The sequence below is a fragment of the Henckelia pumila genome, chromosome 4 (assembly GCF_033568475.1).
Source record: "Henckelia pumila isolate YLH828 chromosome 4, ASM3356847v2, whole genome shotgun sequence".
NCBI lineage: Eukaryota > Viridiplantae > Streptophyta > Magnoliopsida > Lamiales > Gesneriaceae > Henckelia > Henckelia pumila.
The window spans coordinates 73,008,345-73,025,632 of record NC_133123.1 but is presented as its reverse complement, the minus strand read 5'-3'; the positions used below and the strand labels follow the sequence as shown (position 1 = coordinate 73,025,632).

General features: G+C 32.0%; 1 protein-coding gene across 1 annotated transcript; it reads right to left on the bottom strand.

The window, feature by feature from the left end:
• Positions 1-10,512: 10,512 nt before the first annotated feature.
• Positions 10,513-16,318, bottom strand: LOC140866471 ((-)-alpha-terpineol synthase-like). The gene is made up of 7 exons (XM_073271465.1): positions 16,160-16,318; positions 15,718-16,006; positions 15,223-15,610; positions 14,776-14,994; positions 13,585-13,723; positions 12,604-12,855; positions 10,513-10,809 (listed from the first exon to the last, which is right to left on the bottom strand). Exons 1-7 carry the CDS (start codon positions 16,298-16,300, stop codon positions 10,516-10,518), a joined length of 1,722 nt encoding a protein of 573 aa, XP_073127566.1. The 5' UTR covers positions 16,301-16,318; the 3' UTR covers positions 10,513-10,515.
• Between the last annotated feature and the right edge of the window lie 970 nt (positions 16,319-17,288).

The window sequence follows — 17,288 nt, the reverse complement described above, 5'->3', positions numbered from 1 at the left end:
ATTTGGCACGTGGCAGTAATCGGAGCTTCCGATGATTTGGCACGACAAATGGCAAGGTTTTTTACAATTATTCGAGCATGCACATGATCGGAAGGTCCGTAGACCCGATCGAAAGTTCCGATCAAGGCAACAGGCGACATGTCCATGCATGCAGAATCGGAACGTCCGGTCTCCGCCTATAAATATGGCATTCGAGAATCATATTTTCACAACAAATTCAAGTCTCTCTCTCTCGATTCTTTATAGATTTTAGTGGTTACTAGCCTTCTTTGGCGAGGGACGGGCTTTGACAAGGCGTCTCCGGAGTCGTTGCAGATTTGTGCCCAAGTTCTGGGGTACTCATCGACAACAAAGGGCTAACGATGTACTGAGGTATATCCGAGTTACTATAAATATTTTGGGAGTATCTATTAGCTTAGATAATACTTTTAGATAATTATTAGTAATATAGTAATCACATGATTATAGGCTTGGATCAGTAGAGCCAGATTATCTGGACTTCTTTTATTGAGGTACGAAATTACTATTTGAGATACTCTGACTGAGTATACATGTCCTATGTGTTGCATGGTTTATATGGCATGATTTTATCTGCATATTTTATGTTACGATATTATGATTCATGCATTATCATATTGAACTTTTATCCTTAAGATAGCCTGTAGTAGGGTGCTCACCCTAAGTGTTAGCTAGTGGATGGTTGGACACATGGACTTCATGATCAAGTCATCTATATCCACTGTTGGGTATGTGGGCCACCTCCTGGTGCGACGGCGCAGAGTGCTACATACCTTGGGCCCGAGTCTGTTTTGAGCAGTGTTCTTGACCTTGAGTCTTGGTAACCCAGTACACTTGCATTCATGCTCATATAATATTTGTATACTCATACCCTCGTGCTGAGCGTAGTTTGCTCAAGTCCATGTTTCTGTGTTTATTGGACACCCCATTCCACGGGACAGGCCTTAGGTTGGATGGAGTAGGAGGCTCAGGGAGGACTTAATTGCAGGTTTTGACAGCTAGTGGGAGTTTGTATCAGTAGGGTTGTTTGATTGTAATTGCTGGTTGGTTTGGGTACTGAGAATTTTATTTCGATATGGTTGTAATAATTCAGTATTTTTAGATTCTTTTTTTTGGGATTGTATAACTGTTTAAGTTTCTTCTGTGATTTATCTGATTTTGTTTAATTAAGTAATTGCATTCTTAAGCTTCTGATTAGTAGGTGATCACGGAGCGGGTCACTACATTTATGGTATCAGAGCATGCATAGAAATTTTGGGATATAGATTCTACTTTGGGATTGACCTTTGTTTCATCTTGTAGATTGCGGGACATGATGACGAGAGTCGTCATGGTAGTGTCCGTCATTGGGACGATGATGCTGACGATCGTGGACATCATAGGGAGCCTCGAAAGCGACTCCACGAGGGACATCGCCATGATGGCTGTCGTCGTTTCGACATGCATAGGTTTATTCAGATGGGTCCTAAATTGTTAGTTGGAGGTGAGTCAGCTGAGGTTGCAGAAGATTGGCTAGAGCGGATGGAGGGATGTTTTTGTGTTTTTCATAATACCGAAGAGCAGCGCTTGGAGGCGATTAATTTCTTGGTGGAGGGACGCGCCAAGAAGTGGTGAAAATCTGTGGCTACCCTGATATTGCAGGAGCGTGGTAGGGTTACTTGGGCTGATTTTTTCACTGCTTTCATGAAGTTTTATTTTCCACCTGCGCTCCGCCAAGCCAAGTCTATTGAACTCTTGAATCTGGAGCGGGGTAATATGACTGTTGACGAGTATCAACAAAAGTTCTATGATTTGTTGCCACATTGTCCTCATATCCATTCGAGTTCCAAGGTCAAGTACGATCACTTTCTTCAGGGCCTTAATCAGGAATTCTTTGACCGTGTAGTTGTTTGTGATGACCCGACATCTTACGAGGGGTTAGTTAACCGGTGTCGTCAGGCCGAGATCAGTTTGAGTCAGGGGAGATCTCTTACTTTTTCTCGACCTTCTGGATCTTTGGGTCCTCGCGTGCCCAGTTTTTTTAGAAGTTTGCTTCTTCTACTTCTTTTTTGAGATCTTGTGGAGTTATGAGTTTTGGTAAGAAGGGTGAGTGTGTTTATTGTGTAAAGAATCATCCATACGATAGATGTCGTCGATGCTACAGAGTAGTACTCCCTCAGCAGCGTTGACTTTCCGGTGTAGTGTCATTCCCATATAAGCACTTTATATATATATATATATATATATATATATATATATATATATATACAGTTTTGCTATGTTTCCCACCGATCGTGCCAACCTTTGTGCCCACCATGTATAAAACACTCAACTATTGCACATGGTGGGCATAGAGGTTGGCACGGTTGGTGGGCAGCATAGCAAAACTATATATATATATATATATATATATATATATATATATATATATATATATATATATATATATATATATATATATATATATATAATTTTATTATGCTGCCCATCTATTATACCCACCTACCATGCCTATCAATGATGTGGCACTATTCTATTAGACGTGATAAAGATGTGATAAACTGCAGGTCTAATATAATAGTGTCACATCATTGATGGGCATGATACGTGGATAGCATAGTAATACTCTATATATATAATAACATAGAAAAATCAAATCGCAAAGAATCAAATATATCGAATTAAAAACTCATTTTTCACATAATTTAGATATATACTAAACCATACGTTTATTTCTAAAATCTTAATTCTAACTTTTCTTAAGTAATATTTTTTATGGTAAATATATGGGACAACAACATGAATCAAAAAATTCATAATACACACGTTTTATTTACAAACACGAAATTTAAATCAATTTAACAATATTGTACGTCTATTCGTAATGGCATTTATCTTTTTCTTCATCATATTATTATTATTATTATTATTATTATTATTATTATTATTATTATTATTATTATTATTATTATTATTTTATTTTATTTTTTTTTTGGTACATGACCATGATCTCGAGGCAGATCTAGGAGCCAAGGTCTCTGGCTTGCCTTGATATTATTTAGAAACTTAGTGGTCCAAGAGATGTCCACTCTTGCCAAACTGTTTGTGGCTTAGCTAGACCCATACACGCTCAATCGAACCGTGCAATATTGTACTCATGTAGTCATGTAGCAACTATTTCGTTTATATATGTTATTATATGAGTTGTTATAACTCATTATAAATCATTTGAAACATCTCGTTTAAACGCACGTAGTTAGCCAACAGCAAGCAGGAAGTCTTCTGATTAAAGCATTTTGATGTAGTTATATGTTGGTGATTTAGAACTATATATGTAGAAAACCCAAAATATAAACCTCAATTAAGAAGGCTAAAGCTATGTTTATGTAAATAATTTGCATGATATATAAATGATACAGCTTATATATATATATATATATATATATATATATATATATATAGTACTTACTGTGTATTCGTTGTTCAACGACTGTATAAAATCAAAGTCCCAAATGGGAGGCTTGTAGTTTGCGGAGCGCCGATTCAATGATTCATTGCAGTACAGTGCCGAGCAAGAAATGAGGGTATAATTTGAAGATAAAAGGAACATTTTTGAAGATACTAATTTCTTGTCAAAAATAGTGGCGAGTTTTTTGGTGGGATTCATCTGAAAAATTCTTGTGCGCATTAAACTTGTAGTCATTGATGATTGCTTCTTTGTTTTGTTTTTTTTTCCTTAGTGGGCTCTTTTTGGGATCGGGAGTTGGATGAATGGGGTTGTGAGAAGAAAGATTTTGTATTTGGAAAATGGATGATTTGTAGTCATATAAAAATACAATATTTCATGCTCCGTAGTCCGTACCCTTGTGATAATACTCCACGAAGGTACGCGCGTTTAAAAATGTATATATATATAGGAGGAGGGGGATCCATGTACACTATGTCCAAAACAATTTCGATTGTCTTGAAATTTTCACAGTAGGATCGTCTTGAAAATGCGAATCCAATGATGTATCAGATGATATAAATTTCAATATCGGTGGCCAGAATCGTGAAAATGGCCGAAAATTGGGTGAAATCTGCAATTTCCAGGTATCTTCACGATTCCGAGCACCGATATTGAAATTTGTATCATATGATACATCATTGGATTCACATGTATATTATATATATATATATATATTATATATATATTATATATATATATATATATGTGTGTGTGTGTGTGTGTGTGTGTGTATTTCTTCTGACAAGTGAAGTCTGCTGAAAAAAAATTTGGATCGCACATGTATTGATAAATATTCACGATTAGAAGCACTATTGAAACAATGCACTCGGGATAACATCTCATCTTCTTCTAATGAAAAAATATAAAGCTCACGTGTATTGATAAATATCCACAATTAAAAATACTATCGAGGCAATACTTCTAGGATAGCATCTCATCTTCCTATAAAAAAAACGTAGAAATTAAACCACCAGAATCCACGGGAAGAAATATGAGTTTCAATCATTATGATTAATTTTTACAAAATCATTCTCCTTGTATGTACAAACAATTTGTTGCCAATGATGTAATTAAGGGACATATATCTAATGTATCTAATCTAATCTAATATCTAGGTAGATTTCAACCTAACATATAAGTATTACCCTAATGATAGATCTAATGTCTCATGATTTTTCACGTCAATAATATATAATTAATTACGTGTATGTGTAAAAATAAGAACCATTGAATGCATACTTTTGTTATTACCCATATGTTAGGATAATATACTATTATAATTTATGAGATTCCATTGTGATTTTACAAAGTCATCATCCGACATGTGCCAAAAAATTTTTTGCCGACGATAATTAAAGGACATAAAAGGAAAATCCATGTTGTTGAATGTTGACCAATCAAATTAAATGGACGATAATTAAATATGGATATGATGTACGCATGGATTAATATTAAATGTGGATGTGTTGTACGCATGAATTAATTATATATATATATTAAATGTGGATGTGTTGTACGCATGGATTAATTATATATATATATATATAGCAAGAAAAACGTGTATCTTGTATCAACCGACAGGACATATTGAACTTAAATTATTGGTTTCTCCAAAATATATATATATATATATATATATATATATATATATATATATATGAGACTTATCCTAGGGTGAGGGGAATCCGTGCACACCCGTGTCCAAAACAACTCTGATTGCTTTGAAATTTTCCAGATAGGATCGTCTCAAAAATACGAATCCAATGATATATCATATTATACAAATTTCAATCTCAATGGCCGAAATTGTTAAAATGGCCGAAAATAAGGTGAAATGTGCAATTTTCGGCCATCTTCACGATTTCGACCACCGATATTGCAATTTGTATCTTATGATATATCATTGGATTCGCATTTTTGAGACGATACTACCTTCAAAATTTCAAAACAATCGAAGTTTTTTTGGGCACGGGTGTGCACGGATTCCCCGCACCAATCAAGTCTCTTTATATATATATTATAGAGTTATTTGCACCCACCACCCCTGTGAAATATTGAAAATGCAAACTTCTCCCTTATGAAATTTTAATAGGCATCTTCAACCTTGACCTTTTAAAAAATTAGCACACTCGCCCTTTCAGATGAGTGATTGTTGCGCACGCGCCCCTAATGCGACTGGGCAAATATTTTGATATTTTTTTGCACCAATTACCCCTGTGAAATATTAAAAATGCATATTTGACCCCTGTGAAAATAATTTTTAAATCTATTCAACCCATAATACACAATTTTTAATAAAATCCAATTATAAATATTTAAAAAACATTTTTTGTTTTATTAATTTTTATTTTTTATTTTAAATGTATTATCATTAATTAATTAATTTCTAAAAAATATTATTACTTTATCATGTTATCATTATTTTATTAAAATAACTTCGTATTTCTAACTTTTTCATTAAACATGCATTCATAAACAAGAATTTAAATAATTTCAAATACCAAAATATTGAACTAAACTGATAAGTTCAAACATATTGTTTTTTCGATTTAGGACTATATATTATTGAACCAAAATTTAAATTTTTCGAGAATATGCATTGCACAATTTGTAATAAATAATAAAAAATAATATGCTTATATAATTCTAAATCGAAAAAGTAACATTCATGAACTTATCATTTGGTTTAATATTTTGGTATTTTTAGATATTTAAATCCTTATTTATGAATCATGTTTAATGGAGAAGTTGAAAACACGAAGTGATTTGATAAAATAATGATAACGAAATAAAGTAATAAATTTTTAAAAAATAAATTAATTTAAAATTATTAATTTAAAATTAAAAATAAAAATAAATAAAATTAAAAATATTTGGTACTTATCATTCACTTATCATTTTGATTTAATATTTTGGTAATTTTAGGTATTTAAATCTCGTTTATTAATGCATTTTTAATGAAGAAGTTGGAAACAAGAAGAAAGTTTAATAAAATAATGATAACAAAATAAAATAATTTCTTTCAAAAAAAAAACAAAAACAAAATAAAATAATAATATTTTTTAGAAAACAATTATATAATCATAATAAATTTAAAATTAAAAATAAAATTAATAAAACGAAAAATGTTTGCTAAATATTTTATAATTAGATTTTAATAAAAATTGTGTATTATGGTTTGAATATATTTAAAAATTATTTTCACAGAGGTCAAATACGCATTTTAAATATTTCACAGGGGTATTTGGAGCAAAAAAAATATTAAAATCTTTGCTCAGTCGCATGAGGGGCGCGTGCGCAACAATCACTCATCTGAAGGGCCAAGTGTGCTAATTTTTTCAAAGTTCAAGGTTGAAGATGCCTATTAAAATTTCACAGGGGAGAAGTGTGCATTTTCAATATTTCACAGGGATGGTTGGTGCAAATAACTCTATATTATATCTCTACTATTATTAAACTTGAGATAGGTATATTAACTGCTTCTTCTCATCTAATGTGGGGATACCAAGTTTTTTTTTCATTTTACCCTTCATTTTACTCTTTTAGTGAAAAATATTTGTGCTCATTTTGAAAAATATATCATAGAGGTGGTTGGTGCAAATAACTCTATATTATATCTCTACTATTATTAAACTTGAGATAGGTATATTAACTGCTTCTTCTCATCTAATGTGGGGATACCAAGTTTTTTTTTCCATTTTACCCTTCATTTTACTCTTTTAGTGAAAAAACTTTGTGCTCATTTTGAAAAACATATCACTTGAAAAGACATCAATTTCTACACCCCACCTTCCCAAAAAAATAGAATTCGGTTACTGAACTATCAGTACTTATTAAAAATAAAAAAACTGAACCACCAACACGTTTATTCATATTTTCATATGCAAAGCGTGTTGGGTTTTTGAAACACAAGCAATCCTGATTTTGATGATAACAAAATTTATTATTGTGTTTCTAACATATTTAATCTAAGTGTGAAGTTGATAACTCAAGTTGGAAGCCAAAACTCAAAATTAGCTAAACTAAATTTTTGGCGAGCTCCAGTGTTTCAATGATATCTTACATCTCAGTGATCTAAATGATTAGCCGCCAAAGAAACTGGAAAGGAAACGCAATTTGGAACATATTGTATTTCACGTCAGTTGAGCAAAAACGGATGTTATCTTGGCCAAACTGACGTCGCAATACCAAACTGAATCGAATCGGTTTAGCAGCAAACACACCATCAGTTTACCTCAAGCAGTTCTGGTAATTTGGTCATATCTTGCAGCTCAATTATTCGAATGGAACGATTCACCATGCGTTGTAAAGATAATAGAATGATCTACAAATCATATTCACAAGTTGAGACTGAATCGGATCCTAAGTAGATTCTAAACGGAGTTGAAGTTACTGGTACGGAAGTGAAATTCTGCAGAGCAGAATTTCTGCAATAGTGTGGTTTATTAAGCATAACCTTCGCATATGAACTCCGAATTGAGTGATTCTTGATTACGTGAAAATCTAAAAACAAGGTCTACAACTTTTATGTTTATCACTTTGCCCAGAAATTAAGGGATCAAGAGATATAGCACTAAACTACTCGCATTCACTCAACCGATTCTGTGCTAAACTGATTTTGAGCAGTTTTGGTATTTCGCGCATAACGTTTTCATATGAACTCCGAATTGTATGATATTGGTGGATTTGGACAGCTAAGATCAAAGACTACAACTTTTGTATTCATCACTTTGCCCAGAAATCAACGAATCAAGAGATACAGAGCTAGACTGATCACATGTCTTGGAAGTTGCTAAACTACTACCTAAACTGAAGTTGACCAAGAGTAGTTTACCCACCCAAACTGAAGATCGCTCAACTGCTACAGTGCCGAAACTGCTACAGTACCAGTTTCGCACCAAATTCAGTTTACCAAGATCAGTTTAGTAAAATTCAGTTTAGCTCCAGAAAAGGTACAGAAACAGTACAAAAGTATTTTAACGGCTCTATTTTTGTGTCTAACGGCTATATCACTCTTGGAGCCTATAAATACAACATTTTGGAGTTCAAACACAAGCTATTGAAGGAGATTCAAAGTATGGGCAGCCTACTTGAAGAAATCAGCTAGTTGAGAGCAAAGCCAAAGGTGTGAAGAACACATCAAAATTCTTGAGCGTGAAAAATCAAGTTCTTCACATCCAACTCACTCACATATAAAAGAGAGATGTATTTCATAGATTAGTTGAGTGAGAGTCTTTACACAAAGACGTTAAAGATTGTGTTTGTAGTCTTGGCATAAAGACGTAAAACTATATGCGGATTGTGAGGTTGCGGCCTACAATCGAGTGGTGGCTAGGAGTTCTAAGATAGGCAATGGTAAGTTCTAGTCTTGGATTGGGTTTGTACAAATGGCTTGTATAAATCAAAGTCTTCTAGTGGATCCTTCCGAGGAGGAAGAAGGGGTGATGTAGGAGTTGTTGAAATCTCAGAACATCCATAAACAATTCTGAGTCTCTTTATTTCTTGTATTTATTCATTGCTACTGTTTTAGATTGCATTGTTGAAGCATTTTATGTGTTTGATAAAATGCTTCAACTAAACTGTTTTCATCTATCAACTTGCATCCTTTTAAAATGATTTACAAAATGATAAATTAGTTTCTACGAAGTATTATTTCGAGTGTCTTCTGCTTGGTTTGAAAACCAAACTCGATTTAATTCATCGGTGCTAAATATTTCAAAAACCGAGCTATTGTAGCTCAAGAAATATTTTAAAGTGTGTATTCACCCCCTCTACACACCGTGTTCGATCCTATCAAAGTGTATGCCTATCCCGCTAGTACTATTTTATAATACTTGAGAGCATTATAAAAACTAGAGCTGTCAAAACGGGCTAGCGGGCCGGACCGGCCCACAATCCATCGCAACCCACCACAACCCATCACAACCCATGTGTACAGCACTCCACATTTAATTATCGTCCATTTAATTTGATTGGCCAACAACATGGATTTTTCTTGTATGTCCCTTACTTATCGTAATATATATATATATATATATGGGGAGTGTTATTTACACTCCAAAAATTGTTAATCACACTCCATTTTATATTTTTATTATTTTGTTTGACAAAAATGCCCTTACATATGACTTTCTTTATATATGTAATATTGATTGATTGACCTTCCAAACTTAAACTTTCTCATATTAACTATTATAATTTTTAGTTTATTTTATAAAATTTAATTATACATTTAATTAAATAAAATAATAATAAATATACACTTTAAGTTTAATTTATAATATATTTTTATTTAGATCTCGACTTCATTGAAATATATAAAGTTTTATTTATAAAGTTTTGATTAAATAAAATCAGAAATAAAATATTAAATAAATTTACATTTATTACTAAATTTAGTTATCTTATTTTGATCTTTAATTTTTAAATATATGTTATTTTATTTTCATTCATTATTTTTTCTGCATAATTGAATGCGAGTAATATTTCTATTTCTTAAACTACACAACACACACATTTTTAATTATAATTTGGATAATTTCAATTCATTTATGTGAATTCAAAATAATTAGTATAAAATTTTTGCCACATATATCTATCTATATCATCATCTTCGTCGTCGTCATCATCATCAATTATAAAAGTGTGAATCAATGTCAAAGTTTTACCAAAACATGAAAGGATGTTTACGGTGTTAAGGATAACAAAGAAAAGTACTGCCTTAAAAGTGATTAATATCCCCCACAGTTGGGGATCCTAATCCTTTGAAATAACAGTGTAGAAATAGGCTTACGTTGGTGAAATGGAGGAAAATAATGTGAAACAATGAGAGGCAAAAAAAAAAATTCACATTGAAAACTACAATATATTTATAAGAATAATAGATATAACGTCTTAATCGCCTCTATGACTAATACTTAAACATATCACACACAATTTTCATTTTTCATATAAATATATTTTGAATTATATATAAGTTTGAATTGGTGTCCTTAATTAATTGGATCCGACTACACAATGGGCTGAAAGAGCAAACTCGATATACGTCTCTTAATCTCAAGGTTTTGATGGCCATGCCCATCTCCATGCTGGTACATATACATCGCCATTCTACCAAGATCAGCTGCACCTGTCGTAAATTTACACGAAAATTCAGAATTTGTTGCTTGTAATTCTTCGTTCATCCTTTTCCAGGTCGCGCATATTAAACCCCTCACATGTTCTTCTGCCATCTCTTTGGATTCACCAGTTTGATTCATGTAACATTGGATCGATTTTGGTACGTCACCTCGTTCCATCTCGTCCTACTTAATTCGTTCCGAAATACAACATGATTATCAAATAAATAAAATATACAAATGAAATACTACCAATCAGGGAAAATAATTTATGAAGACATTGCTAATATTCAATGTCGGCCCCCAAGGGGTGCCCGAGTTGGTGAGTGGATAAAAATTTGGTCAGTGGTCAGATGTTTGATTCCTTCTACCAACATTTTCTTGAACTAGCTAGCCTGTCACATAAGCTTGCCTGGTGTCATTTACCTGACAAGCGTGTGGTTTGCAAAATGTTGCGTTGGTCTGAGGATTTACAAAGTTTGTACCGAAAGATAGTAGCCGCGAATTCAAACGTCATAAATAATAATAATAATAATAATAATAATAATAATAATAATAATAATAATAATAATAATAATAATAATAATAATAATCGATGTCGCGCAACATTTATTTGTAAAATGACTAAATTTAAAAAAAAAAACTTATTGGACTAAGATCAAACTTTGTGCAAGATTGAACAATTGCCGCTTTACCAAAAGTTATAACTGGTGGTAATTGTGCAACTCAAATCTTTCAAATCGTACAGCAGCTCAAGCGTCATGGTTCAATTCAATATTGTTTTCATAATCGGACCGATAATCGAATCGGTAAACCCTTAAAAAAGGTTCAACTGGACAGTCGGTCTAGAATATTGTTATATTATATAAAATAATAATAATATAATATATTAATTGATATATTTTAATTTTAAAAACATTAAATATGTATATATATAATAATAATAATAATAATATATACTTACCAAAGTTTAAAATCTAGACAACAACATATATATATATATATATATATATGATCAAAATAAAAAATAATTATTATATATTTATAAACAAATTAAAAAATAAATCAAAATAGACTTCTTGTTTTATATATATAATCACTTTTTCATTTTTTTCCTAAAATCTATAGACTTGTACGATAATTAATAATATTTTTTCACATTTTTTAATTAATATGCCTATATTTAATTGAGATTTTCATTAAATATATAGATTACTTTCAATAATTTTTTTATAACATATAAGTATTCATTAAATAAGGATAATATTGGAAAGTTATTTACCAATTGACATTTTCAAAAAAAAAAATTGTTAATATGTGTGAAAAAAAGTATATATATATATATATATATAGATGAATTGAGTATAAAATAAAATAATATATACACACATATATATATGTATATGAAGATAGACATATATATATACATATATATATATATATATACATATATATATATATTTAAAATAATTAAATAAAATATTTGAAATAAATAAAAGAGAATGAGACATCATAGAGATATAAGAGCTTGTTTTTAGAGTGATCGTGTTTGTGGTTACACTTTCAAACTCTACAACTATTATAGAAAAAATTCATTCTCAGTCATAGATATTAACAAAACTAAGTTTCAGAGCAAAATAGAAGACTATTTTCTCTTGGATGCATTGATGATATGTATTGAAATTAATTGCTAAAAATATTTGTATTGATAAATATTATCATAAAAAACTTTAAAAATTCTAATGAACGTCGAGTCGAATACCTTTAATGTACAAATATTTTGTTTGAAACATATAGTTGATGTTTAATTAGTTGAATATAATTGCTACTTTAATTTATTTATTTTTTTAAATCTTGTGTTTATCTTGTAGGCAACCCCTAAAGACCGAAATCCTGAATCCGTCACTATATATATATATATATATATATATGGCGTATTTTTTAAATTTTCAAATACAAGTGTTCATAGAAAACACGTACCTTGGATGTTCCTAGATCGTTAGCAAGTCTTACAAATGTTCCCGACCATCGAACTATGTCATGATATCTTAAAAATTTTGAAACAGCTGCCTCCATGAGTATTGTATTCGTCATTAGAACAAACGCGAACCCGAGCATCAATGGAGTCGATATCGAAATCCATGCAATTTTCATATATTCTTCCAATCTTGGTGTATAACCCTTGGAATACCATTCTGCCTCGTGTATATATGTATGGCTCAAATCCTTCCACTACAAGGTCTCAAACATAACATTGTTAGTGTGTGCATGAAGTAGGAATATATATATATATATATATATATATATATATATATATATATATATATATATATATATAGAAGGATATTCAGTGTATCTTGATCGAAGAGGGAGATCATCCTGTAACTGTTTGAAAATTTTTGAATGAATATGAAGATTTTTTGTTTGAAAAGGGGCAACTACATGCATGCATGCCCTTCATATCATCCCCTTCTCTATTGGGTCATCATAGGGTGCATGTGTAAACAAATCGTTCTGGTTTAATTGACATTTTTATGATTAAAGAAATTATATACAGAATTCAAGCCGAATTTAAACATGTTTTAACTCTTTTTTTAGCCGAATTTGAGCCCAAAATATTTGTTAGATAGTTTGCGAGCCGCTCACAACTTTTAGTTAATATTTGATTGATATATATAATTACATAGCAAATAAATATATTTCAAGATTTTTTTTCGAGTAGCTCTTGTGAATATTTCGAGTCAAACTAAGCTCGAGCCTTGATTTTAACCGAATTCAAGCAAAACATATATTAAATTTTTCGAATTTCGAATGGAACTCAACCTCAAATATATTTAATTCAAGAGTTAATTTTGTTTTCATATTATGCTCGATACGGTTATTTTACTCTCACATATATGACTCTTTAGAATAATATCAATGTCAACAAAAAGGTGATATATATAACTCATAGTTGCCTACCAATTTTCTTAAATAAGGGACGATTGCAAGTCCTTGTTCTTTGAGAACATGATAAGCCGTTTCATCGACCAAATTATTGAGTGCTAGATAGCACATTTGCATGTAGTCCGGTAGTTGATCGAGTGCTTCGATGTCCCATCTGAAATTTGAAATTTCAAATTAAAAATTTTGGATCAATTTGATGGTACGTATGACGATGATTTGAGACTGAAAGTGTTAGCAAATTAAGACAAGTGAATTGGAATTTAATGCATGATTTTTTCCTACGTACACAAGTTTTACTAATTTAATTTGTCCCAAAACTTATTAAATCCTCCCTTGGTCCCATCTCCTCCCCACATGTATTACATTTGAGTAATGCTAGATATACACCTCGGTGTACACCTTGATTTACACCCTTCCTTATTAATTATAAAACTTTCCTTGATCAACTAGATATTTATTTCTTATCATGGGTATTTTGCAATTAATGAAAAAAAATTAGAAAAATTTTAAGTAAGGGTGTAAACCAAGATGTACACTACAAGGTGTACATCTAGTATTTTTCATTACGTTTAACCAAGTGGTAGTTGATAGCCAAGGCCCACGGGTCATTTATTGGTTCCAGCCCCATTGATTGGATTCGTAACTTTATCGAGTCAATTTTCAATCTTAATTCAATAATCTTGTTTATTTTACAATCTTTAGTGTTATTTTTTCTTCTTTATTTTTTTTTTCTTGCAGTAGTGACTTAAAACTGGATTTTAATTTTAGCTATGACTCTTGTCATAGCTGGTATAGCACTGAATGTTATTGATGTAATTGGTGCCACATTATTGCTTCAACGAAAAAGTTATTGAAATTGCAAAAGAAACAAATTATTAAACTGAAGTTGAATTTTGACTGGTTAAATGACCGCAATCACTATTTGGTCAAAAAATCATAGGACAAATTTTTCTATTTTCGCTGGCCACGACATAATATATGATTTTAAAACAAGGGTCGGGAGAAATTTAAGGAGTTTCGAAAACTGGTCTCTATTGTGATATTTCATACGGGCCGGCCCGCCATGACCCGCGGCCCTTTTGGTTGGCTTGTTTAGACACGCTTTCAATCGGGCTAATAAAATGTTTACTCAATCCGTCCGACAAACCTGACTTATTTTGACGGCTCTAGTAATATTTAATGTAACAAGAGTTTGGAATCCCTAACCTTTGAATAACATCATTTAAAAGCTGCAACTCCTCCAAGGTAGCATAGACATCAAATATATCATCTATAATTGTTATCAACGAATTAACCTTAGCGAGGGTAACTCTTGAGTATCCATTCTGAGGGCCGGAGAGCCAACCAATGTTCCAAAAGTAACACTCCACAAGTCTATCCCTTGCAAAAGGCAGCTTTTCTGCGAGCCCTGTTCTACTCCACCACCTATATGAAAATCGCCCAAAGCTCAAATGCACAGGAATTATGGCAATGGCCCGGGTTTAAATCCAATCCCGTAAACGCGTCTTGTTAGACTTGGTTAAACCACATCTTCTTCTTATAATTTTGTGTATTCATATATAGTACGTACCAACGATAAAATAATCATGCCAAAGCTAATCGATATTATTAGAACACCAAGTGAATGAAACTAGTAGTTTATCGATGATGTACCTTGAAACATGCTTGAGTTCTTGTTGGTGTGTTGCTTGAACAATATTGAAATCCAACTTCGCAAACTCGAGTAAAATAGGGTTCATATATGGTCTCCTTCCGTATTCCTCTATGAACCATCTTGCATTTGGCCTTGGAACCCTCCAATGAAGTGGCATTTCCAAAGAATGGCGAACCGATGAAGATAGATTTTCGTCAAGTACTCCAATAGTGCCCTCTTCAAGATTTTTGCGCAGAAAAAAGGTAGCAAAATCTCTTGCTGCCTCCAAGGTCTCTTCACCTTCTGTCAACAAGTGAGAAGCTTCATACAATTGAAGCAATCCCTTGGTATCTTCCCCAAGACATGGCTCAAATTCACCTCTCTCATTCTTGAAACGATCGAATATCTCTGCAGATATAGTATATATATATATGCATGCTATTATTATATGACACAAGCTATAAGTAAAGGTAATATTTGGAGTTGATTCATGTAAATTGAAAAGAATACGATACCCTGAGAGACTGGGAAACCATGTTGCCTTAGGAGTCTGAACTCAAGAGCTGTGGAATACAAATCCGCGGTTTCATTCCACTCCTCAATATTGTTAATAACATATCTTTTGTCATAAATGGACGTCAAAATTTTCTTGATTTCGTCCTCAAAATGGTAACATATTCCCATTTTTTGTAAATCATCGATCACTTCGGCCAACACACCGACGACCGATATTATATCTTGACCCTCAAGCATTCTTTTCACTTGCTCCTTGAGTTCACAGGCCTTTGTTGCGTACCTCTCATCCTACAACATATATACACATGTATGTTGTCACTATATAAAATCTTTAACAAGCAAAGACAGTGACCAATATATATAGCTAGGAGCTATGTTATACGAAATCGGAACGCAAGAATATTTCATGCATGATACAGTATATATATATATATATATTACTGTGTATTCGCTGCTCAACGACTGTATAAAGTCGAAATCCCAAATGGGAGGCTTGTAATTTGCGGAGCGCCGGTTCAATGCTTCATCACATGACAGCGCGGAGCAAGAAATATTAAGGGTATTTGAAGTTAAAGGGGACATTTTTGAAGCCAGTTTCCTGTCAAAACTCCAAAGATTCTTGTTTGGCTTGATCTGAAAAATTAGCGTGTGCATGAACATTGTGGCCATTGATCAGTACTTTGTGTGTCGTTTTTTTCTCGTTTTGGGTGTTGGATGGATTCAGGCCTACACTACTTTCTATTATTAGAATGAGGTAAAATTATTTTTTTGGTCCTACATGTTTGTAACTTTGCGATTTCGGCCCTCTATATTTTCAGATTTCAGCTTTAATCCGCTATTTTTGTTCTTTCAGCAATTTTAGTCATTTTTTCGATATGACGCTGATGTGGCACTAATGCACTGCTGATGTGGAGCTGACGTTATAGTGTCACGTAAGCATTTTTGAAGAAAAAAGACTAAAATTACCACAAATCGGAACATGCAGGACTAAAACTAAAATATGAAAATATAGAATATCGAAATCGCAAAGTGGCAAATATATAGGACCAAAATTACAGTTTTCCTTTAGAATAAATTTGTGCTTTGATCACAGTGTTAAAAGTACAGAACTTGGCTACATCGTGGGAAAAAAATTAAAAAACTAGAGGTATCCAAAATTTTGATTTATCATAATTATCTTTGGATATCACAAGATCTACAAGCGTATTCTCATGGGGTATAATCAATTTTATAAGGAAATTTAGAGAGTGTGTTTATAGATTCTTTATATAAAAAAAATTCAAAAAATTCATAATCACTTTGTACGATCGAGCGCTTGTCGCTTTATCAAAAATTATAGCTAGTGCTAACGGTGCAACTCAAATCTTTTAAACAGCACAGCTGAGACAATTATTGCATCCAACACACTTATTTTTAGATTTTACAAACACTACCTTAATTATTTTTAGTTATTTTGTAGGAAAGTCTAGTGATGTCTAATCTAGTTTTACTAGCTCCATAAAAATCAAGTCGTATCCAAATTAAAAGTTTGTAGAATCTTTAAAAGTAACGTGATATTCAAATTTGACTT

Coding starts and splice junctions, on each gene's coding strand:
- LOC140866471 (XM_073271465.1), bottom strand. CDS start 16,300: ATGTCCCCTTTAACTTCAAATACCCTTAATATTTCTTGCTCCGCGCTG. Junction 14,995..15,222: donor GAACTCAAGCATGTTTCAAG/GTACATCATCGA, acceptor ATTTTCATATAG/GTGGTGGAGTAGAACAGGGC. Junction 10,810..12,603: donor ACGATCTAGGAACATCCAAG/GTACGTGTTTTC, acceptor CGAATTAAGTAG/GACGAGATGGAACGAGGTGA.